Source organism: Pyrus communis, chromosome 14 (genome assembly GCF_963583255.1).
Source record: "Pyrus communis chromosome 14, drPyrComm1.1, whole genome shotgun sequence".
NCBI classification, from domain to species: Eukaryota; Viridiplantae; Streptophyta; class Magnoliopsida; order Rosales; family Rosaceae; genus Pyrus; species Pyrus communis.
Window position 1 is genome coordinate 2,127,975 of NC_084816.1, and position 26,166 is coordinate 2,154,140.

The 26,166-nt window shown below is 37.4% G+C and overlaps 2 protein-coding genes across 2 annotated transcripts; one reads left to right on the forward strand and one right to left on the reverse strand.

Annotated features, from left to right (window-relative positions):
• Positions 1–460: 460 nt before the first annotated feature.
• LOC137715610 (mediator of RNA polymerase II transcription subunit 15a-like) lies at positions 461–5,760 on the reverse strand. Its single transcript, XM_068454952.1, has 11 exons — positions 5,739–5,760; positions 5,531–5,592; positions 5,308–5,382; positions 4,789–5,113; positions 4,469–4,530; positions 3,464–3,538; positions 2,208–3,198; positions 1,343–1,576; positions 1,181–1,242; positions 830–904; positions 461–637 (listed from the first exon to the last, which is right to left on the reverse strand). Exons 1-11 carry the CDS (start codon positions 5,758–5,760, stop codon positions 461–463), a joined length of 2,160 nt encoding a protein of 719 aa, XP_068311053.1.
• A 17,423-nt stretch (positions 5,761–23,183) lies between these two features.
• Positions 23,184–26,001, forward strand: LOC137715763 (E3 ubiquitin-protein ligase At1g63170-like). Its single transcript, XM_068455107.1, has 3 exons — positions 23,184–24,785; positions 24,914–25,289; positions 25,565–26,001. Exons 1-3 carry the CDS (start codon positions 24,280–24,282, stop codon positions 25,709–25,711), a joined length of 1,029 nt encoding a protein of 342 aa, XP_068311208.1. The 5' UTR covers positions 23,184–24,279; the 3' UTR covers positions 25,712–26,001.
• Positions 26,002–26,166: the final 165 nt, after the last annotated feature.

Genomic DNA, 26,166 nt, shown 5'->3' on the forward strand with positions numbered 1-26,166 from the left:
TTACTGACAGATGACTCATAAACAGCAAGGATGCAACTTTCAGTTGTTTTGTTTATTTGCATGCGTGTGTAAAGTATCTGTGAACAAAACTCTGCTGCAATTGCAGCAGATGATGATGAAAGGAAGATAGATTGGATCCAAGTCTAATATCCAAGTTTACTGAAGGCAGTTTTCACCAAGTAATGGATAAGCACTTGCTGCATGTTATCCATGCATCCTTACTTTTAGGAAGTAGTTTTACACGCTTACAACTCTTTAGTCAGTTTGTAACATATTGGCAACATAGATTTGTATACCTATAATGTTAGTCAAGTCCAATTAGGTATCCAACATAAACCTCACAGTATATCCATACAAAACTTCCAAAACCATCCAAACAGAAGCTACGACTCAACTTCCCAGCCTCGCGTACATGATACATGGCATTTGGATAATACACAAGACCACGCTATAGAAAAGTTTAATTGGGATTGGTCTGCTGTGCTATTGAAAGCCCAGAAAAAGAGGACACAACTTTACCAGGTGACATACTACATTCGGAACTCTCTAAGACTGATATGAGACGCTCCAACATGGTCTTCGACAGTTTCAGCTTCTCAGTCTGCTCCGAGTTTGGTTTTTCCGGAAGAGAATCGTGCTGTCAAAGAGAAAGAATAACGGATAACAAGTAGCAAGATAATTTTACTGGCATTGTTGGTGGATTAACAATACCATTTATTCAGTTTAAGGGATATATCCTAAACCATATCTATAAGCTTGAAGGGAATGTTACTTAAGTAATAGTTGAGCAACAAGTTTTATGAGGGATTAACATGAAGTAATTACATACCTGCTGAATTTGGGTAGCAATTTTCTGATACATTTCACGTAGGTCGGATAAGTACATTGCTGTCATGACTTCGATCTGCAAATGAAAATCCGCAATACGAAGATGATTAGAAAGAACATTGTTGCAGCTGCATGGTCGCTCGTGCATCCAATTACAGTTTTTCATTTTAATGCTTCAAATTTCAAGAAAAAAAATGCCGACAGAAAAGAGATCATGCATACAACCACGCATGAATTCAGAATGGGTGAAAATCATGTGTACATAATGAAGCAAGATTTTACATTAACTTCCCAACCGATGGTTAGTAGCTTAAAATCACGATTGAATGGAGATCAAACAAGGACATCTTACTTTTTTATAGACCTCCTCTGGCACATCACCCTCAGTTGCATCTCCGGTCTTCGCTGTGGAATCTAGAGATGCCACAAATTAGAAACATTTGATAAATAAAAATGGAAAACTATATTTCCCTAAACAGTTAAACATGTAGCTAAAAACAATTATGAAGAATACCCGATTGCTTTAAATCTGAATTTTTCTGCAGGCTAGTCATATTGTTTTGTTGCATCGTCGGCAGAGGACCTTGAAACTGCATTGACTGCAGCCCAGCTAAAGAAGACACTGAAAACTTCTGCAAGTTAGTCATATCGCTTTGCTGCATCATGGCCATAGGACCTTGAAACTGCATTGACTGCAACTGCACTGGGTTCAACTGATTTGCAGAATGCAATCGAGCAATTCGAGATGCTACAAAATAAAATATACAGACATACACATCAAATTTCAATATTTGCATACAAGATTGCACGAAACTTGATATTGAGCATTATAGATGAGAAAAAAGCGTATGATGCAGATTAGATAAAGAAACATGGAAAACTATCATATGACCAAACGGTAGATAAAAGATATAAACATCTATCCAAATAACATGAGAAATTTGAGAACAAACTAGAAGCTACACAAGCAAAAGTGGGACGAGAACGCTTGAAGTGAACGACAACAAAACGCTTGAAGTAGCTTAATAATAGGGCTCCGCTGAGAATGCCTTATCTACAAACCAACTGAAGAAAACTAAAAGAATTCAGAGCCATCTTTTATACAATCCAAAGAAACGAAAGACAGCTCAGATAAGATTTTGCTCCCAAATTGGCATGATACCAACCTAATCATTCTGCTAACTAATTTGAATGCAGATCCGTGTAGTTTAATACCAAAAGTCCCATTTGGAGAAGATAACATTCCAAAATTGGACTACTTTCCAAAGGGTCTACAACCATACGTACGTCAGACAGGCGCATGTAAGAAATGAACAAAAAGGCCAGCGTTGGAAATGGCATAACTGAAAAGAAAAGGTTAGGGAAAAGTGGAAACATACTTGATAGTGCCTCATTTAGGGATCTTTGAGATTGAGATAACAGCATTGCCTGATCCATTGCAAATTGTGACGGACGCATGGATTTTGATACCTGAAATGGTGCTTGAAGTGTTTCCTGCCTATCTCGTTTTAAGCCCGCAGACACCAGGTTGCTCTGCAACATTGTTGTCAGAGGGTGCTGGTTCATTTGATTTTTAAGATGCATGTGAGTAATATGAGAGTGTGACTGCTGCTGTTGCTGCTGTAGTACCTGCTGCTGGTTCTGTATCAATTGGTGCTGCATTTGCTGTTGATACTGTTGCTTCAGTTGATTCTGAAGCTTTTGCCGTTTCTGCTGTTCTATTTGCTGGTGTTGAAGCATACCAGAATTTGACTGAGGGGAGTTAATATTTGACTGCAGCTTACAAAACCCACTCGGTGATGACATGGCATTCATGTTCACTTGTTGGGAAACATTGACAGGAGTTTGCTGGATAGATCCCAACAGAACTTGCTGCAAAGAGTTCAGTGCATTTCCCTGTCCTGGATCCAACTTTGTACTCGGCTGCAATGGATTCATCATCTTCTGCTGTGCTGTTGAACTTGAAACCCCAGAAATAGAAGACAATGAATTTTCCTGCAAGTTTGTCATATTATTGTTCTGCTGCATTGTTGGCACAGGACCTTGTAAATTCCTTGTTTGCGACTGCGGGTTCATTTGATTTTCATGAGACTGCACTTGAGTAATTTGAGATTGAGGCTGCAGCATGGAGTAGTGCATATGTGGTGAGGGGAGCTGCTCTTGTTGCAGAGGAGGAACTTCCGTCCTCGGTCTATTTATATTAATAAATGTTACCATCTGCTTCTCATATAAACCCAATTTGCCTTTCAAACTAGGTAAAATCCTATTCTTGGAAATCTGTAAGACTGATATGAGGCGCTCCAACATGGTTTTGAACATTTTTAGCTTCTCAAGCTGCTCCGGCTTTGGTGGTTGTGGAAGAGAATCGGGCTGGCAAATAGAAAGAACAGACATCAGTAAGATAAAGAACGACAATATAAGGAGTAACAAGACTTCGTTGCGAAATGTTATCAGCACTAGTGGTGAAGTAACACTCCCATGTAGACAGTCTACATGGGTACAATAATTAAAAGGAAACTCCAGGTGGAATCTATCAAAGAACACCACCGTAATAACCTAGCATGGAAAGCCCGCTTGTTGGTAAAAGTTCAAGCAACAAATTATGAGAGAAGAAAATATTGAATTGATTACTTACCTGCTGAAGTTGAGTAGCATATTTCTGATAAATTTCACTTAGTTCGGTTAAGTACATTTCCTTCATGACTTTGATCTGCAAATGAAAGTCATAAATACGAAGATGATTAGAAAGAACATTGTTGCAGCTATATGCTTGTCGACACCATCACATCATCAATGCCAACGGAAAAGAGCCCCGTGCATGCAACCATGAATTCAGACAGCATGACAAAGCAGCCCCACAAGGAATCGTAGCTAGTATGTTTTTCTTCAAAATTCCCTTGAATGGGAATTTTGGCATGAGTATAATTAAATTGGTTGAAATGGTTTGGATAGGTGAACTAAAGACTTACAGTTGCTCCAGATGTGACTATGTGACGGATGCTCAGGGCAAAAGGAGTAGAGGAAAACCTAGGAAAACTTGGAAAGAGACTTTAAGAAAGGAAATGAAGTACTTGAACCTAACGGAAGATTTGACGCAAAACAGAGCGCATTGGTATTCTAAGATTATAGAACCGATGCAACGTGAGATAAAACTGGTTGTTGTTGTAGCTCTATCCCCACCCCCACCCCCACGCCTAATAATTTGTATTTTTATATTAAATTGTTGTATGTGAAGGACTGAGATTATCTCCGGAGCTTTGACTCGAGAGCCGATGGATCGATTAATCCTGGCCATTAAATTCAATCCGGCGGCCATGAAACCAAAGGGGCAAGGTGCAGGGGATGGAAGATGAAGGAGGGGATGGTGTGGGATGACCAGAGGGGAAAGGTGCAGGCGGTGGGAGAAGGAGGAGAAGGGGATGGGTGTTGGCAGTGGGAGAGGAAGGAGGAAGGAGGAGGGGATGGGGGTGGGATGACGGCAGTCTGAGAAAGAGCCCAATTTGACCGTCGAACTCCTTGTCGGTGGTGCTGGAAACCTTCGCAGGCGAGAAGGGGAGAGATTTCTGGGATGTGAAAAGAGTTGTGCATTTCTGACCGTAATTGAAAGCCATCGAATGGACAAGAAGTTAGTACATCTTACTTTTTGATAGACCTCCTCTTTCGAAGCACTCCCGTTTGCATGTCCGGTCTGGGCTCGGCAATCTAGGGAAGCCACAAATTATACAGAGAGATGTGTCAATGTTTGCACCTAAAAAGAAATTTGAACAAGAGACGAAAAAACTAAGCATTGCATACAGAACATTGAGAAAAAAATGGAAAACTATCCTTCCCAAAACAGTTGAAAATGTATTTCTTGTAACACAAAATAATATTACACACACACACACATATATATGTCCAGACATCATAAGAAATCTAAGAACAGAAGCTTCATGAGCCAAAGTGGAAAAGGACCAGAACCTTGTAAATTCATTGTTTGCAACTGCGGGTTCATTTGATTTTCACGAGACTGCACTTGATTAATTTGAGATTGCGGCTGCTGCATGGAGTGCATATGAGGTCGCGAGAGCTGCCCTTGTTGCAGAGGAGGACCTTGCTTCCTCGGTCTATTTGTATCAATAAAATTTATTATCCGATTCTCGTATGAACCCAACTTGTCTTTCAAACCAGGTGAAATGCTACTCTTGGTAATATGTAAGACTGATATGAGGCGCTCCAATATGTTTTTGAACATTTTTAGCTTCTCAAGCCGCTCTGACTTTGGTTGTTGTGGAAGAGAATCGTGCTGGAAAATAGAAAGAAGAAGAGGCATGAGTAAGCAAAAGAACAACAATATAAGAAGAAATTAAAACGGCGATCCGTCATGACAAGGGATCTAGCATGAACCATCCCCACGACAACCTTGAACGGAAAGAATGCTTAATTTGTAAAAGTAAAGCAACAAATTATGAGGGGAAAAAAATTTAAGTGGTTACACACCGGTTGAAGTTTAGTAGCAATCTTCCAATACATGTCACTTAGCTCAGGTAAGTACATCTCCTTCATGGCTTTGATCTTCAAATCAAATTCAGAATGCCAACGATGATTAGAAACAAATACAAGTTTCCAAACACCGTAGTATAGTTTGTTTCATACTATCTCATGTCTTCTATTAATTTGTTTCTAACCCTAGCCATTTAGTCCGCATGGCAAAGTGGCTTACCTTTTGATAGACCTCTTCTTGCCAATCACCCTCATTTGCAAGTCTTGCTTGGGCTGGGGAATCTAGGATTGGTACAAGTTATGCAAAAATATTTTAGGGTAAAGTACAAAAAATTACCTCAACTATGGGTCTAACGACACTTTCATACCTCATCTTTTAAAATTGACAATGTCATATCTCATCTTACGAATTTGTGACAATGTCATACCTTCCGTCAGTTTGTCTGTCATCTAAGTAGTGACGTGGCTTAAAAAAATTAATTAAATATTAAAAACTAAAATTATAAAATCATTTAACAATTTTTTTTTACATGGGGACCCACCCCTTATCCCCCTCACCTTTCTTCCTTCCTCCCATTTTCCTTCACCCCAAACCCAGATCCCATCCCCACTTCGCTCTCCCTCGCCGTGCCCAGAACCACCATTACTCCCCTCTCTCTCTCCCCTTTCTCCCTTTCATGTTACAACAGCAGCCTCTTCGGCGCTGCCATTGTCCGCAAGCTCCAAGCCCTAAACTTCACAAACCTCGTCCTCTGCACCCACGCCGAGAGCCTTTCGTCTCCGGGAACCTGACCGATTCGGTCATCAACATGCGCCTTGGCGAGCTCGCCCTCCGCACCCACAGCTCTGCCAGTAAGTCTGCGTTTTCCGACGAGGATTACCTCTAGCTATCCCAAGCCTTCAGTGATTTCTCCACCTGTAGCAACGACATATCGGGAGAATTAAAATGGCTCGCAAGCTTGCCGTCGCCGGAAAACGCGTTGACCTTTGAATTATCTGAGGCTGCGCCAGAACTAGAACCATGCCAGGGGTTTTTGCAGAAGGAGAACTTCTCAACCGAGATCATCGAGAGCATTCGGATCTTCAGCCGACGATCAAGATCTGCGTTGACGGCCTCCAATCGCCGTCGCTTGTCGTGAAGCAATCTGCAGCGTCCAAGCTCAGGCTTTTAGCGAAGAATCGGGTTGATAATCACGCCTTGATCGGCGAGTCCGGCTCCTTTCATGCTCTAATTCATCTACTGCGATGCAGCAATCTATGGACGCATGAATACGCCGTCACGGCGTACACCCAGTTTGCAAAATTCCAATTGGGATTTGAACAGGGGAGAAAGAAAAGGATGGATGCACGAGGCAGAGGTGTCAAAGGGGTAGTAACAGAGCACACCCAATTTGCGAAATTCCAATTGGGATTTGATTTGTTTGAGTAAATTAAAAATTGGGGACTGAAATGGGGAAGAAGGGTGAGGGTGATGAGTTCGGGGAGACAGGTGGGGAAGAAGGTTGAAGGTAATGAGTTTAGGGGGTGGGTTAAGGGAAGACGGGAGCCGGTGGGGATGGGATCTGGGTTTAGGGTGGGGGAAAACGGGAGGAGGGAAGAAAGGTGAGGGGGATAAGGGGTGGGTCCCCATGTAAAAAAAAATTGTTAAATGATTTTATAATTTTAGTTTTTAATATTTAATTAATTTTTCTAAGCCACGTCACTACTTAACGGAATAGATGACAGACAAACTGACGGAAGGTATGACATTGTCACAAATTCGTAAGATGAGGTATGACATTGTCAATTTTAAAAGATGAGGTATGAAAGTGTCGTTCAACCCATAGTTGAGGTAGTTTTTGTACTTTACCCAATATTTTATACAATCATACAAATTTGTCTGATAAGGGTAGTAATGGAGAAAAGCTTTACCTTCGGAACATTGCTCAAGCAGAATAAAAACCTCTGCAAAAACATGAAATATTTTCTTTTATTTCCCTCATTCGATAATTGAACACTAGTTCAGCCTCTTGCACAAACCATATAAACTAAAATTGATCCTAGAACGTCACACCTATTTAATCATAAAAAAAATATTAACTGCCGGTGTAGATATTAAAAATCAATCTTTCAGGCAGTTGATCATTAAGAAGAACGGCATTTTTAAAATTCAAATTCATTTTCTCTCCATGTCAAAAAGCATGTTGCAGAAGTTTCTATTACCCGCAGGATTAGGTTGTAATGAATTATCCACTGTGTTCTGAATCATGGTATCCACTTTAAGCATCCTCAGAGAAACTTTTTGTAGATAATCCCACTATGAAGAGAAATCCATGTTAAACTTCGAATGCATTGCTATTCATAAGGCAAACAGAGTTGAAACACAAACTAGTAAGTTATGTATGTAATAACATTTGTCATAGATAAATACCTGGCTTGTGGAAGAAGTATAAATCTTTTCCTCAAATGTCACGGCCATTTTCAAGAGTTCTTGTAATTCCTCGTGACCAGATATAGAAGGATGACTCTTCAATGTATCAAATCTTTACATGTAACACATTTAACAAAAATTATTGACTATCATTAAAGCATGGAATTAAGAAGTACATAAGCGAATTCATAATGAACAAATCCAATCATTTCTGTATAAACCCTGACATGCCCCAATCCTGATGTCCAAAAAGGATGTGTGGGATTCTTAGCTCACGTAGTCACACGGGGTGAACCTTCTTTGTGTGCTGAACATGTCATGCATTATTTCACATGTTCTCGGCATTTGCATTCATTACATGGCTTGCGTCACCCTCAGATGTCGGCTAGCATGTGACCATTGTCAAACCCGCCTAAAGGTTTGCACACAGATTTTTGTGTAAGTAAACGAATATCATCTTCTAGCGATCATACATCTGAAACTGTAGTTTTAATTGATGCCTACATAATTGAACTCAGTGCTGTAAAGGGGAATCAAACCTAGGACTCGGGTGCTGTGGTAAAGGCTCTTAACCATTTAAGCTACAAACCCTTTGCGTTCTTGCATGCTTAACGTTATGATTGCCCTTTTATAACAAACATGATAACGAGTACAAAATCATCTATAAATTAAAAGCTACTGCAAGAGAAAAGCATGAATCTATGATTCCTTGGGTTTTATTTTTCTTTCTTTCTTAAACATACTCACATCTTGTAGGTAATCTCTTGTCGTGAATTTGGAAGAGATTGACTCCTCCAGTCGCCACTGTCCATCGAGAGTTTTTCAAGTTGAGAAATCAAGTCGTCGTCTATTGTGGGTTCTCCATCGTCTGTGTCGGTTGAGGGTTCGCCTCCGCCTTGAGGAGGCCGAGGCGTCACGTTATCGGAATACATCAATTCTGACCAGATATGCATGGCCCAATCTAAAGAGAATGGAGACCAAAAATTAACGATCAATCAAACCTAGAAATTTGATCCAAAAAAATGCGGAAAGAGTTTTCTTTTTTGTTCAAAAAAATGTGGAAAGAGTTGCGCTCATGAGAGAGGGAGAGAAAGAGAGAGATAAGTGTCAATTTATAAGGAGACCATCAAACATGCAAGAATGAACGTCAGCTCATAGGAAATACCTTATTTATGGGTGGTGTTACAGGTAATACTCCTCATCAAACAATCCGGGCCCTTGAAATTTGATCCAACGGCTAAAGTTATTATAACTTTTAAAGTGGGCCCGTGTTTTTAGCCGTTTGATCAAATTTCAAAGGTCCGAATTATTTGATGAGGAGGATTAGGTTGAAGGGATCCGGGGAGGATCCCTTTCCGGTGTTACATACACCAAATTCATGCTTTAGATTTGTGCACGAACTGGTGTGGCATATTCTACCCCATATAAAATTTTATTATAATTTTTAATTAAATTTCAACCTGAATTAAAGTACAAAAATTTAGTACAAATTTGATTGGTGACACATCATTTAGTACACAAATTCTGGTGCAAAATTTTGAAGTGTCTATCAGCAAGTTTTAGAATTTTGCGATCTCAACCCAAGGCCTTTTGAAATTCTCTTTTGCCACAAGACATAGTTTAAAAAAATATTTGCTACATGTTTAAAAAATAAATCACACACCCACTAAGTCATTGTCACGCGGTAATTTAGTATTCTTGTTATTTCTCTAACAAGCTTTATCAAAGTCATATACTCCCAGAGTTTGGGATCATCATCTGTTTCCCAACATTTATAGGACATTTATTCTTCGAGACTACCAAAATTTATAATGATTAATCTTATTTACAATGTATAATAACTTAATGATGTGATTGTGTAGTGTAAATTGAGCATGTGGATGGACTATTCAGTGCAGAGATTTAGAAGTTCAGTGATTTTTAGCATAGGCGGATATAGGTCAAGTCGAATCTAGTAAGCCAACACACTGTCATATCATGTTCTTTTTCTCGCATGGCGCAAGAGTTTTGCAGACCAAAATTTGGTTGCCTTTAGATTAATCCATCTTGAAGATGCTTGAGAATAATGCTTACAGATACTATTAAATTAATAATATTATTTAAAGAATTATATTTAAAGAATCCTCGGTTGGATGCGATTATACTTCCTCGTTTAAAGGAACTTATATTGAATAAGGAAAATTTAAAGATAATAATTAGTTACTAATTTCACTTTTAGTTCTCTTGCCTTGTCTCCTTTCCATGAGCAGAGGCAGTTGGAGAAATCTGGGCAGCAGCTATTGGTGGTTGAATTATTCGTGGAATGTAGACGTTGCCAATTTCATGAGAGCATTCTCGTCATTTGTATGTAAAGTTTATCTATCAGTTCCAGAATTTTCTGAATTATTTCTGTCATCCAAGTTTTAAAATATCAAAAACAATACCAGTTACAAATTTATAATTTATCTTATAATCCGTGGCATATTAGTAACATCCAAACAAAATAAAGGACGGTTATGTGATTACAAAAAGAGGTAGCACAGTTGTTTACGAATTTGAGTCACGGACCTAATAAAAAAACAGTTTAAGTCAACCTCTTGTTCCATCGGGTCTTCGTATACCTCTCTCCTTAGGATCTGCACTGGAACCCTTTCCTCAAGTAATCTCTATCACGCATCTCCTGATCAAGGTAACTTCACCAAACTTTGTTTAAGTTTATATATTTATTGGATTATTTTCTCGTACCCAATTCAATAAAACGGTCATCCATTTCTCAGGTTGACTTGTTATTTTCATAGCTAGCAACTCATAATTTCAGATTCTGGATCTTCTTAGATTTTGTTTTTTCAATTCAAATTTGTTTTGTTTCATGATGGTTGGTCAGTTTTGATGGATACCAATGATGAGAGAGCTCCTCTAGGTGGAGAACCTTCAACGGGCGCTGGTGATTGGAGGACCCAATTGCAGCTAGATTCACGACGCAGAATTGTCTACAAGATGCAAGTATAGTTTGAAGTAGAATGAAAATCTAGAAATCATGGACCTCAGTGAATGAAGAAAAATTTACCAATGTAATATTCTCTTTTACATTTTTGAAAAATATGAGAAATAGGATGGAGGAGACTTTAAGAAAAGATATGGAGTACTTGGAACTAACAGTAGACATGGACCAAAACCGAGCGCATTAGTATTCTAGGATTTTTATAGCCAACCCAACTTAATGAAATAAGTTTTGGTTGTATGTGTACGAGAAACAAAATCAGTTACAAAAATTTTAATTAAAAAAAAATAGAAGAGAAACATTGAAAATACAATAAAATGGGTTCTTAATCGTGTTATATATTGTTTATTGTCTATTTAGTGCTTGCAATTCTGTTATTTGTTAGAAATGCACTAACAAGTTTTATTTCTGCATATTTCCCGATATTTTTACTATTTAATTGAATGTTGTGTTTATTTTGTTAAGAAACTTTACCTCAATGCTTTAATCATGGTAAAAAACTTATTGATTATGTTTCATATAAAGAACTGAAATGTTAAAGAGGCACCTTCCATACTTGAGGTTGAGGATATTGCTGCAAGGTTTGAGTAGAAAATATATGCTGCAGCCTCAAGCCAGGTACTTCCATTACTCTGGGGTTCTAATTTTTCATGTGTAATTTCTTACACATCTGTTTATTTTTTCAACTTTTTATGTGTATGGTGGATGCTGGGATGAATTGTAACCTAAGTTGTTTGGATCTCTTTTTCCAGTCAGATTCAACAACAACAACAACAACAAAGTTTTTTCCCACTAAGTGGGGTCGGTTATATGAATCCTAGAACGCTATTGCGCTCGGTTCTGTGTCACGTCTTCCGTTAGGTCCAAGTACTCTAAGTCTTTTCTTAGAGTCTCTTCCAAAGTCTTCCTAGGTCTTCCTCTACCCCTTCGGCCTTGAACCTCTATCCCGTAATCGCATCTTCTAACCAGAGCGTCAGTAGGCTTTCGTTTCATATGTCCAAACCACCGTAACCGATTTTCTCTTATCTTTCCTTCAATTTCGGCTACTCCTACTTTACCTCGGATATCCTCATTCCTAATCTTATCATTTCTCATGTGCCCACACATCCATCAAAGCATTCTCATCTCTGCTACACTCATTTTATGTACGCGTTGATGCTTCACCGCCCAACATTCCATGCCATACAGCATTGCTGACCTTATTGTCGTCCTATAAAATTTTTCCTTAAGCTTCAATGGCATACGACGGTCACACAACACGCCGGATGCACTCTTCCACTTCATCCATCCAGTTTCTATTTTAGGGTTGAGGTCTCCATCCAACTCTCCGTTCGTTTGCAAGATAGATCATAAATAGCGAAAGCTGTCACTTTTTAGTACTTCCTGATCTCCAGTCGGATTATCTTCGGAAAATTTCTCTAAAGATGCTCATCCTTGAGATCAAGTCTCATGCCACAATACCCCTCTCCAACTTGAAACGGTATCGTGTCCTTGCTTGATTTTGAAGTTTGATTGTACCTAAGTTTTAAATATTTAGACTGAGATAATGACTCAGATAGAGCAAAATGCGGCAAAGCAAATGCTTGCTTGATTTTCTTACAAGCTTTATCATGAAAGTCATATTTTCCAAAGTTTGGGATCATCATCTGTTTCCGTACATTTATTCTCCAAGAGTACCAAAATTTCTAATGATTAATCTTAATCACAATGCATAATAACTGTGAGAATATATTTATTTACTCTAAAATTTTTCCGTAATTATTGCATGTTTTAAGTCAATACAACGCAACTGATGGAACCTATTTACTTTGAACATAGTTAATGCCATTGCCCTGTTAATTGAAAAGTGCTTTTAAAATAATTGAAAACGGTTTTTGTGAAATTATTTTCATCACACCAAGACCCGTATATGAATTTGGATTAAAATTTCATTGGCTACAACTTATCTTTGTGGAAGTTAGAGATATGTCCCACAAACTTTGTCAACAAAAATATACACAAACAAAACTATTTGCAAACTTTCAATGAAAAACTAGATACAAAAAATAAGTAGTCGTACATATATTATCTCTTTAGTGTTGATCTAGGTCCATTTTAGTTATATAAAAAAAACTAGAGGGGTTTCGGAGGAGGTGCAGAGAGAAGAAGATGGCGAGGTGGATTGACACTCAAAGGTCGAGCTCTTTGTCTCCAACAGTGGCGAGGTCTAGGGTTTTTTGCAGAGAGGTAAAGGGGAAAAGTGGGGGTTCCACTGCGTAGTTGAGAGAGAGAGAGTTCGAGAACAAAGCATGAATGAATGCGGAAGTGAGTGGAGTTGGTAAACGGAGCAAGCACTCAAAAGGGTATCTTCGTCAGTGGCATAAATGAAATAAAAAAAAACTAAGCGAGGACAAATTTGAAAAAACATCGTGAACAATATTTCAGTGTAAAATGAATTTTATGAGTATATACTAGCAGAGAGCACACACTTTATGTGTGTGAACAATTTATCTTAACAAGTGCATATTTTTTTTAATATTACATAATTACTGTTTTATCCTCCTTATGTAAATATTGTGTATCAAAGTGAGGGTAAAATTGGAAAAATAAGTATAAAAAGAGGGTAAAATAGGAAACATAGGGATATGGTTGTCATTTTGTCAAAAGGTACAAAATTACTATTTTGCCCTCCTTTTTGTCAATAGTATGTATCAAAAGTGAGGGCAAATTAGAAAAAAAAAATGACAAAAAGTTGATAAGTGTTGAAAAGTCTAGTGGGTAATGAATGCCCACATAGAAACTGAAGACATTGGGTAGATTTTCAATGCCCATAAAATTAATCTTGACTTGGGAGATGAAAAAAATTATATTGTCAAAGATGTGTGCTTGGAGTTGCTCTATAAATAGAGCACTCCGTATGCTTTCAAAATTGAGCAGAAAAAGAAAGAGAGGAAGAGGAGAGGAGAGAATACATAGAGTTATCTTTGTACTCCTATTATTCCAAATTATAATAAAAGCATCATTGCTGCCCAAGGACGTACTCCAGTCACACTGACTGTAGAGGAACCTCGTAAATTTTGTGTCTTGTTTTATTTATTCCACTGTACACACTTCGTCGATTTTACAACACGTTATCAGCACGAGAAGCTCTCATGTCAGTGGAAAACACAACGCCATAAATCCGGTGAAGCACTATCCACCTCTCACCTCAGTCATCTAAAATCTCACAGAATAAAGGGTATGTCCATTTTTCGTCTCTCCCACTGCGCCAGAAGCGCCCCACCGAATTCCGGTGAAAATTGAAATTTACGACCTGAAGTCGTCACAAGATGAGAAAACTCGTACTTGACAACTGGTTTCCAGAGATCCAGAAGAATCTCATCAGACTTGGAAACCCAGATCACGTTGTTTTCGACGGATCTCGAGAACTCCCGTGAATACTTGGTTGTTTGAGATTGTGATGGCAAGAATGAATCCACACAGGCATCCCTCTCTTGTGCCTTCGTCAACCCCCTTGTCATCTATGTCTCTGTAGGGAAGTTCTTGCTTAACGATGACATGTTCCCTGGGTCATGCAAGAACAACGCCAGTCTCTAGTAGCCTTTTGGATTGAATTGAATTTGAGCAACCTCCATAACTACCCAGCTGGCCTTGTGTTTCGAGACTGGCAGAGACAGAGAAGGAAGAAAAATAATAGAAAAAGGGGATTGATGGAATAGCAAGGCACATATGAAGAAGAAAGAAAGGGATGTTGACTGCAACATAAGAAATATGTATATATATATATATATATATATATATATATATATATAAAAGGATTTGAATGGTGCATGACACCATTTGGTCAAAATAATATAAATGGTTTCTGTTGGTGCATGGCACCATGCTGCAGGAATAAGAAAAGTAACAATAATAAGGTTTGAATAAGTGCTGACAAAAGAAAGAAAAATAATAAATAAAAGGAGGTATGATACTTCTTGTTATTTATGTGAATTGGTGTTGGTTTAAAACCCTTTCACAAGTTCTATTTCCTTTAAAGCAATTTATTTATTATGGACGGTTTTACCGCCTACTGCTTTAAGTTTTGATTTATGTGAATGGTGTTGAATTAAAGCCCTTGTCACAAGCTTTATTTACTTAAATGCAATTTATTCATTATGGCTGGAATTACCGCCTATTGCTTTAATTTATTTATTGTACTTCTTTTTGTTACGATGAGTACTTACTGGACCCGAAGTTCCTTGATCAGATCAGAACCTGCAGTTTCTTGATCCTCATCAAATAAAAATGATTGGACCTGAAGTTCCATCAAACAAAAAAATCGAGCATGAAGTCCCTTGATCCTCAAGATCAGGACATGAAGTTCCTTGATAAGTACCTTAAGTTTGAAGTGCCGCAGTGCCTCAACTTAATTGCAATAAAAGCCATAAGAGTCTCAGTCTACAGACTATTAAATAAGGACCAGAAGTCCTTATGTCCATACTAAAAAATGGTTTAGCAGAAGCATTTATTAAGCGGATGAAATTGATTACCCGCGTTCTGCTGATGAAAATGAAATTGCCAAATTTTCTACATGGGACATGTCATTTTACATGATGCATTATTGATTTGGTTGAGACCTGTTGACAACCATCAATACTTCTCAGTACAACTCGTGTTTGGGAACCAGCCAAACATTATACATTTACGAGTTTTTGGTTGTGTTATCTATGTGCCTATTGCCCTGCCACAACATACTGAAATGAAGCATCATTGCGGATTAGGCATTGATGTTGAACATCATCTATCATTCAATATTTAAAACCCTTGACTGGGGATATATTTACCGCGTGGTTTGCAGACTGTCATTTTGATAAGACAATTTTCCCGCCGTTAGGGGGAGAAAATAACTTCGTTTCAGAAGAACGATGAGCAAATATCATTCCAGAAGAATGATGAGAAAAAAACCGTTCCAGAAGAACGAAGAGAATTTGTCTTATTTTGATTCATGAAGAAATCAATATACAAACGAAGTGAGAATAATTGAATGATGCAATGATATGCAAATCAAATGCTAGATGCATTTAATGATGCAACGAAAATGATGAAATCACATATGCTTGCTGCAAATGTGCCTACAAGAATTAATGTCCCTGTTGGACAAAATAATATGGCAGCAAATGATTTATCTGTTGCACGCCTGAAGCGTGGCAGACCCTCAAATTCAAAAGGTTTAGTCCTTCAAAAGAAGAAGAATATGGCACTACTAAAACTATTGCATTCCCGAAGCATAACTGTCGCATGCCAGACGCATGATAGTTGCCGCAAGGATACTTGTCCCAGAAAGGTCAATCCACGGACATGGGAATATTGATGTCTCATGCATGAAGCATGATAGACGTATAAGTTCCAATGACTCAACTCTCGAAGTGGAGATTAAAATCCAAGCTCTATAACGCTCAAGAGGAGGTTATGATCCGCATTCTCTAAATTACGACTATCCTGGAAGAGATAGTGTAATGCCCTTGAAGAGGCAATGGATATCCCAAAAGAAATGAAAAGCTTTTATGCATGCGCATGCACATGAGAATATGGGATCACAGATTGATGATAACCAATGGTAATTTTGGTTTTTACAAGTAGCTACTAAATTCATCAATGAGCTGTGGTGATATTGAGTCCCGTTCTTTTTCCATCAACAAAATTATGGGCCAAAATGGAGAAAGGCAATTCCATTACAATTTTGTAAGAACGTGGAAAAATAGACCTATATACTTGGATACAATACAAATAGCCAAAAGATGTTGAACTTAGAAGGTTACATATGGGCATTTGTAATACTGTGAAATACACTCACATGATATGACACAAGGTTGTAAAGGAGTTCATATGAATGGAGAATTATATACGAAGGGTTATGAGTCGCCCACTTCATATCTCTATAAGTAAATCCCTCAAATATACATGGAAGCGAATTGCTCTGTATAAATTCCAAAGGAAAATGTGTCATGAAATGTAGAAAATCCCTGAAGGATTCAAATTGCTTGAAGAAAGCCCCAGAAGGGTAAAGCATAAAATATGTACTCAATACCAATGGATGATATAAATTGCCTTAGTGAGTACTTTCATTATGGTATTGTTGCAACATACTAAAATCTCTTGCAAGAGTTGATGATATTAAATTGGGACTCCTGAAGAGTCAAGAAAGATTATAAAGTGTTGAGAGAAATATTGTCTCGAACTGCAGAATCGAACAATATGCCAACACGAATCTTATCCATAATGTTTATGGCATTAAAGAATCATATGGATTGAAGATTATGAGTTGAATACTCAAATAATTTAGACACTAAGAATGATCATTTATCTTCGCGAGGGTAAAGATAAATTGATATTTGGTCTAGAAGTACCACATCTTAGTGAAATATATGCTTTATTGTATTTAACACAATACACTGAATGAAATAAAGCTTATATATTAATATCTCCGAGAAATTACATACACATGAGTTAAAACAAACAAACAAAAGGGAACCTTCACAAAGGTTGCTCATGTGAAGCCTCAGTACTCGGAAGTACCCCAGAAGGGGGAGACACCAGAAGTTGATTATTTGGAGTCTTAATACTTGGTGGAACTCCAGACAGCTGAGACAATGGATGTCTTTGGAATAAAGACTCGAACCCCCGATTGTCATTTTGAGTCCGACCTTCGGATTCTAGTAGCTGGTCGAGCTTTCTTTTCATGCTCGTAGAGTAATTATTTGCAAGCATGTGTAACACTTTATTCTCATACTTGAGCCCTCTAATCTCTTATTTAAGACTTGCAACCTTAGCTATTAATGATTCAACTTGGTGAGTTCGAGCAAGTAGGCGCTGGCCCATATTGGATACAGAGCCCGCACATTGAACACTGAGAGCCAATGAGTCTTGAACGGCCGCCTCATCAGACCGGTTTGAAAGGATTCTGTTGTCTTTTGGAGTGAGAAGATTTCTGGCTACCATTGTAGCGGTTATGTTATTCTTCATCACAGAGTCCCCAACCGTAAGAGGACCATTAGAAGATGAGAATGACGGGCGCCATATGTTATCCTGACGCTGCTCGTCTGTATCAATCTTGAGACTCAAATCTAAGCAAATATTAGATGGGTAGGCCATTTTCAGAAATGATGAAGGAAGTCAGATAAAATCTCAAAAGTGCAAGAAAGGGAAATTTCTGCAGGCAACAATTTCTGAGTGTTTCTGAACAAAATTGATATCTCTATAAAAGGAGGGGCAACATGATCACTTATTCAAAAATCGAAGAGACACCGATTTTCGAATTTCAAAAGCTGGATTTCCCTGCATGACGTCTGTCAACATTTCTCAGACGCAATCTCAACTCTTGGACATCACGTGCAACTTTGTCAAAGATCTCTGATAAAGTTGAAAACGCGTGAATCTTACTGTTCTAATTACACCACAGTTACTGACAAGAGTAAAGGCACAACACTATTACCTGCTATTAGGAAATCCATATATATGTCAACCTCTGTCCTCCATGGCAAGGCAGAACTGAAAAATATCTAACTCTTCTTCATCTCCGAGAATGCATTTTTCACAAAGTATCTCGAAATACTCAGTTTTCTTCCTATCCGAGAATACCTCTACAAACAAGTCACACCAGAGCAAGAGTATCTCATATCATGCAATCTCCCTGTCCTTTCATTTGTCCTTGTTCTTACCTGCCAAGACAAGGACAGAGAAAGCAATATGTCGGAACCTCCACTCAAACTTTCGCTGTCACCAAGAAGTGATGGTCCATTCAAATGCAAGGTTTGCATTTAACTCCTGCATCAGTGAGCAACTACTACAAGAGAAGATGCCACACATGCATGGGGAAAAACTAGGGAACATACCACTTCTGCAAAAAGAGCAAGTAAGGCAAGTGAAAATGATACATTGAAGCATGTGGAGACAAGCACAACAAACACATGTCAGTTCATCCCCGACAAAGTCTAAGATCACTTGTCACATGAAGCTCCTCATGGTCCAATTTCATTCAAGATCAAGCCTAGACGGCATTTGAAGAAATCACAAGTCCGATTCAAGATCAAGTGTCCACCACCCTTGAATCAAATTCAGCTCCAGATAAAATAGGTAAATTCAGACCTTTGGAGGAAGTCTAGCAGAAGGCCTTCCAACCCAGTTCAAGAACAAGCCTGTGGAAAGTTAACAACAAGTAAAACACCTCATTCGGCAACTATCACCGCTAAAAGACTAAAGTAGCAGGATCAATGATCAGCCTAAATATTTTGAAATCAGGGAGAGGTACTCATCAAGGGGGAGCATCCAAAAATAGATCAAGATCTTAACGAGGCAACTCATTTTGATATGTGGGCATCCAAGGGGGAGTGTTGAAAAGTCTAGTGGGTAATGAATGCCCACATAGAAACTGAAGACATTGGGTAGATTTTCAATGCCCATAAAATTAATCTTGACTTGGGAGATGAAGAAAAATTATATTGTCAAAGATGTGTGCTTGGAGTTGCTCTATAAATAGAGCACTCCGTATGCTTTCAAAATAGAGCAGAAAAAGAAAGAGAGGAAGAGGGGAGGAGAGAATACATAGAGTTATCTTTGTACTCCTATTATTCCAAATTATAATGAAAGCATCATTGCTGCCCGAGGACGTACTCCAGTCACACTGACTGTAGAGGAACCTCGTAAATTTTGTGTCTTGTTTTATTTATTCCACTGTACACACATCGTCGATTTTACAACAATAAGGAGGGTTCTTTTAATAATAGTATAAATTAAATTTATAATCGATTCTATCTGCACACTTTTGCTAACCTAAATAGAAATATATATGAAGGTGAATCATGTATATATGAACTCCATGTGTTCATTTCTCTATCACATTCCTTTCAATGCCAACAGATGGGTAATTTTGCAACGTAGCTGATCTTAAAATAATAACAAAACCATATAGTTTGACGTAAAAAATAAGCTTAATCATTTATTTAATCACGTAATCTCTCATTTCTCAAAGTGTAATAGACATGCACCTACGTAAGAAAGTGGAACAAAATCGCCACCCGTGGCGTCCATAAAGATAAAGTTATAACCCTTGAAACTTGAAGAAAGGGACTGGGGGAGTTATGTGTGCAACTAAATCCAAAAAGTTGAAAGTTCAAGTATGCTTACATCTTAAAGCCAAATATGTTTAGCACGTTGCCACACATTACTTGATAAGGCAGTCAAATTTTAGTCAATTACGAAATACCAAGCTCGATTCTAAAATATGACACACGGTGCAGTAGTATTTGACAGTTTTTAGTAGTTATCGTTTTATTAACTTAAAGACAAACATACATAGCGACCGCGGGGTGGTCCGAATGTTAATGACGGATTTTAGACTTGTATTTTACATGACATGTTTTGGATTTGATTTATGATGTTTGTGAATCACACGATGGTGGTCAGGGGGAGATTAAAATGCCTCTGTGAATCTTCATGGCCCCCTGAAAGGGTGGACTGTCATGACGAAGCTACTAGCTGGTCCCTTTTAGGTGAATCACACCATAGTGCCCAGAAGAAGGTTGAAATGCCTCTGTGAGCCTTTCCGGTTCTCGAAGGTGGATTGCTGTGGTGAAGCCACCAGCTGGTTCCTTTTAGTAGTTTTGAGTAAATTAGGTAACTCGTAAGGTAACACTAGTTATTAATTTCTCACTTTACAATGCACTTTGTATGGACATTAAGCATGTTTCATTCATTTTTCTATGTGAATATTTTTGCTCACCACCCTCTAAGATAGTGATGGTGATGCTCACCATCTTTTTCTTGTGGTTAAGTTAATAATTATTTAGCAATCAAATTAATCCAAGGGCTTTTATTAAGGTGTTTTCGCAATCCCTCGTTGATCCTTTGGTGAGCGGGACTTCTTATGCAAACTTACACGTACCATTTATGATAAGCATGTTAAATGGTCGGAATTTCACTATCTTGACACCACATATACATCAAGAGCTGCATACTAGCTTAATGAGACAATGAGACCAAGGCTATGAATTTTTGGGGCTATTTCACATGTAAGTTTCGCCCACAAAAACTTTAATTCAACAATTGAATGTGTGATTTGATTCTAAATAAAGCCTATTAAATTTGGGGGCTCCCTTAAATGATTTGCTTTTTGCTAGTTTATATACTAACCTCAAATGGTTAGTCTAGTGGTGAACGAGCAAATGTTTGTAGTTCTCAATTCAAGTTTAAACTCACATAGATTTAGAGTCACAACTCCATTTTAATGTATCATTTAATCACTTAAAAATACGTTGCCGCTCCACGTAGATACTTCCTATATTAAGAAAAATCCAGTCTTATCCAAATTTAAAACGTTGACAAGTCTCATCAGCCTTTGAAGATCCTACAAGATATCTTTATGGAAAGGATCTAGTTTAAAATAAAATGGTGATGAAGGGCTAATGCTACGTGGCTCGCTGCTAAAAGATATGAGGAAGTTGGAAATCAATTTGAAACTCTATGACGTTGTATGTCTCAAAAATAATTCAAAGTCATACTGTACAAGAAAGACACAACTTTGCTATATCATATGAATCTTTGTAGAGTAATTCCTAATTGAGATCTTTTGATATAGGCGCCTTAGTTTTGAATTTTCTAGATCAAACATCTATGTCTTTTAGTAATTTAATTAAACTTTTTTTTTTGTCATAAGTTTGGTGCTATATGCACATTATATTGTAACAAATTTCCTATAATCTAGCATTTTGATTACATTCTCCTATGTTAGAGATAATTGTAAAAAAAAAAAAAAAAATTGGTTAGATTCAATTTATTTTCACAATAATGCTACAATTTAGCAATAATTATCTACGATTTAAGATATTTTCTTTCCAAAATAGTTTAAAATATTTTTAAATCCCCCAAAATCAAACGTACCAAAATAAGTTTTTCTTTTAGTACGTTACGAGAAAATATGATTGTGAATAATATAAACGTACCAATACACAATGTGTACAAAATAAAACGTACCAAAATAAAAATAATGTACCAATATTAATAGTAAGTATCAAATCAAATGTACCAAAATAGCAAATAAACGTACCAATTAATGATTTTTGTAAATTCAAACGTACCCGCAAATAATATATATGTAATGTATTGTACCTAATAATAATTCGTCAACAACTATACTTAAAACAAAACAGCAAAAAAAATATAATTCACAAAAAAATTGAAAAAAATTACACAGAGCTTTTATGTTGATCACCAACTATTTGAAAAAGAAAAAATCATTTAGAAAAAGAAATAATATTAAATGTTTGCATAACAAAAAAAAAAAAAACTGTGATAGAAAAAATATATTTGGAAGAAGAGAAAATATAGTTTAATTACTAATATCTCCACAAAATAAGGAAAAGTGCATCATGCAGATAAAAAAATAAATTCAAAAAATATTTTAATTTTAAAAATGCACAAATGTTTAATCTAAATGATATAGAAAAATTGTAGGGAATTCTAATTTTCCCTTCCTAATTTAGTCTAGGTTTGGCTTATGTTCAAAGCTAGGTATGTTTAAACTTCTTTTATATCAGCTATTTTTCTATAAAGACCAACTTTTGAAATATGAAAGTATTTCCGACCTCTAAAAAGCTACTGATGTGGCTGAGCCACACTCTAGTTATTTTTTTAATATTTTTTTAAATGTAAGCACAATTAATAAACACAAAACCCTAGTTCTTTAAAAAAGTATGACTATGTTTCTTCCTAGTTATAACATGTAATTTCTTCGTAATACAAATACATAAATAAAGTACGAATATTAATAAATAACTCATCAAATGGTTTATCAAACTAAGTATAGATCCTTTCTGGATCTAAAAAAACGGAGCCTAGGGATCAAATGATCCTGGCTGTTGAAATTTGATCCAACGACTACAATTATTATAACTTTTAGAGGGCCTCTCTATTTGTAGCTGTTAGATCAAATTTCAACGCCCCTGATCATTTGATCCCTAGGCTCCGTTTTTTTAGATCCGAAAAGGATATGTATTCTATTAAACTAATCATACAGTGTAGAAGGGCACATCAATCGCTAAATGTGTCATTCAATGAATCATTGACCAAACAAATGTGTTTTTGATGTTGAGTATGTGTTCGTCAAGAAATGTTAAAGAGACTCTGTAAAAAATGGGACTCTCCATCAACTGTTACCTTATGATTTTGACACAATATTTAAAATGATCGCAATAGAATTGATATTAAATTTTACGATGTCAGAGAATTTATGAAAAGTTCTACTTTTAAAATAATCCTTTTAACATTTCTCGTGTTGGGATTATAACCTTGCCGACATATTGAAGGTATAAATCTTGGAGACATAAAAAAAGACTGCCCATGTAGCATGATATATATAGTCGTAAAAGATATGACATTGGACAAAGCCAAAATAACGGTGTGACCTACATGAAAAACACAACTCAAAGAGGAGGGGCCATAGAGCTCCAAAATAAAATGCAGCTGCTGACAAGATTTTAGGTGGCCAACTGCTTAACATGAAAGTATATTGGGCACAAGGGCACAGTGCCCGCCAAAAAAAATCAAATTAACAAATGCGTAAGTGTCAGATTATCACTTTATCCCCTATCTAATTAACTTTAATATTCTAAAAAATCTTTTGCTTTACTCCTAATTTTCAATTAGAGATGAGATAAAGATAGAGAGGTTTGCATAAAATAAAATAAAAGCAGGAAGGAAGTTAGGCCAACGGTTAGCTTTCTTCCCTCCAAACCCCTGTGATTCCCTTGGAATCAAAGCTAAACTCCTTAGCAGTTGGATTTCTGGTCACCATCTGAAACCCAACTTCACCTTCCTGACATGCTCTCCACACCCTTCTCCTCCTTCTCATATTACTCAATCTCCCCCCTTTATAAATTTCAGTTTTTTTTCATGTTTTTTTCATATTTGAGGTCTACCCAGTACTGGTTTTGACCTCTTCTGCAACTTTTGTGCTCTTGGGGTGACAGGTTTAGGCCTTGGAAATTTTGGGTTTTGGGAGTTTTGGAAATTTGGTGTAAAGGTGGTTAATTTGTGCCTTTGGGTGAGAGATTTAGGCCTTGGAAGTTTTTGGGTTTTTGGAAATTCTGGTGTGAAGTTGATTAAGTTTATGGTATGATCCAATAGAGTTATTCAATTTCAGGTGCTTTTGTGTGAAGCTGTAAGCTTTCTTGGATTTTCAAATATTTAAGAGTTGGGTTTTGGAGGGGAGAGATTTTCAGAGGTATGCAGTTCATTTGAAAACTGAAGGCTGAAGCTTTCTCAGATCCTAAAGTTCCTTTTGGCTGCTCAACCCAAATGGTACTTTGCACCTGTGTTGCTTCATTTAACTCTCATGACTATTTACTTGAAGAAAACATGAAAGTTGCATGAATGTTATATAACACAAGGCTTTTCCATCAAACCCAACTGCAATTGTAGCCCACCACATATTTGTGAAAATTCCCAGCACAACTTTTGTTATACAACTCTCATAGATTTCATGTCAGCCTCCCAATTCACACCATATTACACTTGTATAAAGCCATATTTATAGTTGCCGATAGAATCATATAATCATCCTTCTATGAATAGCCGTTACCTTTTTTCACCAGAACCCATGTGTCAATCTGCTTCCTCTGCGGTTTCATTTTCGTCAAATTCTCTGGGAGATGATCATGGGGCGGTTAGCCTGGTCAGGACAAGGTCTTCTAGAGCTCCCCCTTCTTCATTCTTAATGAGAATGGCTATGAGAATATCTAGATCAAGGTGGTTCACCTTCTTGAGAAGAGTCTTCCACTACCAAAATGGTTCGAGGTCCAATCTTGGATCAAATCCTTTCAATAACGGCTCTTGGATGATGCTGGAATTCATGGCTTTGGTTGTTCAAATAGGCGTGACCACGATTACTTTGGCTGTTTCGAAGAAGGAGAGGCCAGTTTGGCCTATGAGAATTTGGATTATTGGGTATGATATTGGATGTATTCTCAATTTGTTCGTGCTCTTTGGGCGTTACAGGCTACTTCATCTGACTCAAAGTGATGGTTTCAACATCTCCGATTTGGAACAGCAAAGAAGCACTGAAGAGTCGAGGTACTTTTCCTTGGATTCGGTTACTTCCATTTAGTTACAAAAGAGTTGTTCACGTATTTGTAGAGTAAATTATGGAATTTTGCATGTTTCAGAGATTGATATATGGTGTATAATGTATATGTGTACAGGACCACACATTTGATGAACAGGTGTAGAACCTCACTTGAGCTCTTCTTTGCGATATGGTTTGTGATGGGTAATGTTTGGGTCTTCGATTCTCGCTTTAGTTCGCTTCCCGGAGCCCCGAAACTCCACGTACTCTGCATCTCTCTGCTTGCTTGGAATGCCATCAGCTACTCATTTCCCTTCCTGCTGTTTGTACTCCTATGTTGCTGTGTACCCCTAATTAGCAGCCTCCTTGGATACAACATGAACATGGGGTCAATTGATAAAGGAGCATCTGATGACCAAATTTCTCAGCTTCCCAGCTGGAGATACAAAGAAGTTAACGCCAAAGTAGAGCTCGGAAATGATTGCAATTCAGGATCCCTAAATGAAGATCCAGTAAGTCAATCATACATAAAAAGCTAATTTGGCCTTGTATAAGTATAATCTTTGTTCTGCTTGGGGTTTCTTCACACGTGAGAATCTCCGTTTTTCTTCAATTCTGATTGCTTGGGTTTACAATCCAAGCAGTTTAATCCCTTAACTTTCTGAAGTTAAGAGCATTTGGAATCGAAACCCCCAATTCTCCTCCCTATTTATTGTCAAGAAACGCCTTGTAATCTCATCTGGCCACTCATTTATCTTGTCTCTTAATCTTTTTCGTGCACCCGCAGGATTGCTGCATTTGCCTGGCCAAATACAGAGACAAGGAGGAAGTAAGGCAGTTGCCATGTTCCCATACGTTTCACCTCAAGTGCGTCGATCAGTGGCTCAGAATCATATCTTGCTGTCCTCTTTGTAAGCAAGAACTGCAGAGATAGAAAATACTGAAATACAAGATTTTTTTTCTCCTTTTTCTTTGATTTTCTTAATTTTTCGGCGTGATTTTTACATGGTTACTCGAGTGAGTTTTTTTGCTCGTACAGTGGAGCTCACCAGCAACCAGACTATACCGAAGTTTACAGTCTTTGAACATACAAATAGGTAGCAGAGAATGATGTATACAGAAACACACTTTTTTTTTCAAAGTTTTATTAATGCTATGGAATGCATGTAAATGTACCAAAGAATGCATCAATCCTTTGTAATATTATGCTTCTGCTTTAATACATTGCTTTTCTGATTTCTGTTCGGAAAATGTAACTTTAAGGCTCCGGTTTGGATGGAGTTACTTGAAAGAAAAGGATGGCGCTATAAGCCTATAACCCTAAACCCTAAACCCTAGGGCTGTCATTTTCTGAACCGGATACCAAAAGTTATCGAATCAAAATTGAAA

What these genes read in the sequence shown, in the direction of transcription:
- LOC137715610 (XM_068454952.1), bottom strand. Translation starts at nt 5,760, where the DNA reads ATGACAGACAAACTGACGGAAG. An exon ending in GACAGACAAACTGACGGAAG is followed by an intron (nt 5,593 to 5,738) that starts GTATGACATTGT and finishes TACCAATCCTAG; the next exon opens with ATTCCCCAGCCCAAGCAAGA. An exon ending in CAGAGGAGGTCTATAAAAAA is followed by an intron (nt 905 to 1,180) that starts GTAAGATGTCCT and finishes TTTCATTTGCAG; the next exon opens with ATCGAAGTCATGACAGCAAT.
- LOC137715763 (XM_068455107.1), top strand. Translation starts at nt 24,280, where the DNA reads ATGAATAGCCGTTACCTTTTTTCACCAGAACCCATGTGTCAATCTGCT. An exon ending in AGAAGCACTGAAGAGTCGAG is followed by an intron (nt 24,786 to 24,913) that starts GTACTTTTCCTT and finishes ATATGTGTACAG; the next exon opens with GACCACACATTTGATGAACA. An exon ending in GATCCCTAAATGAAGATCCA is followed by an intron (nt 25,290 to 25,564) that starts GTAAGTCAATCA and finishes GTGCACCCGCAG; the next exon opens with GATTGCTGCATTTGCCTGGC.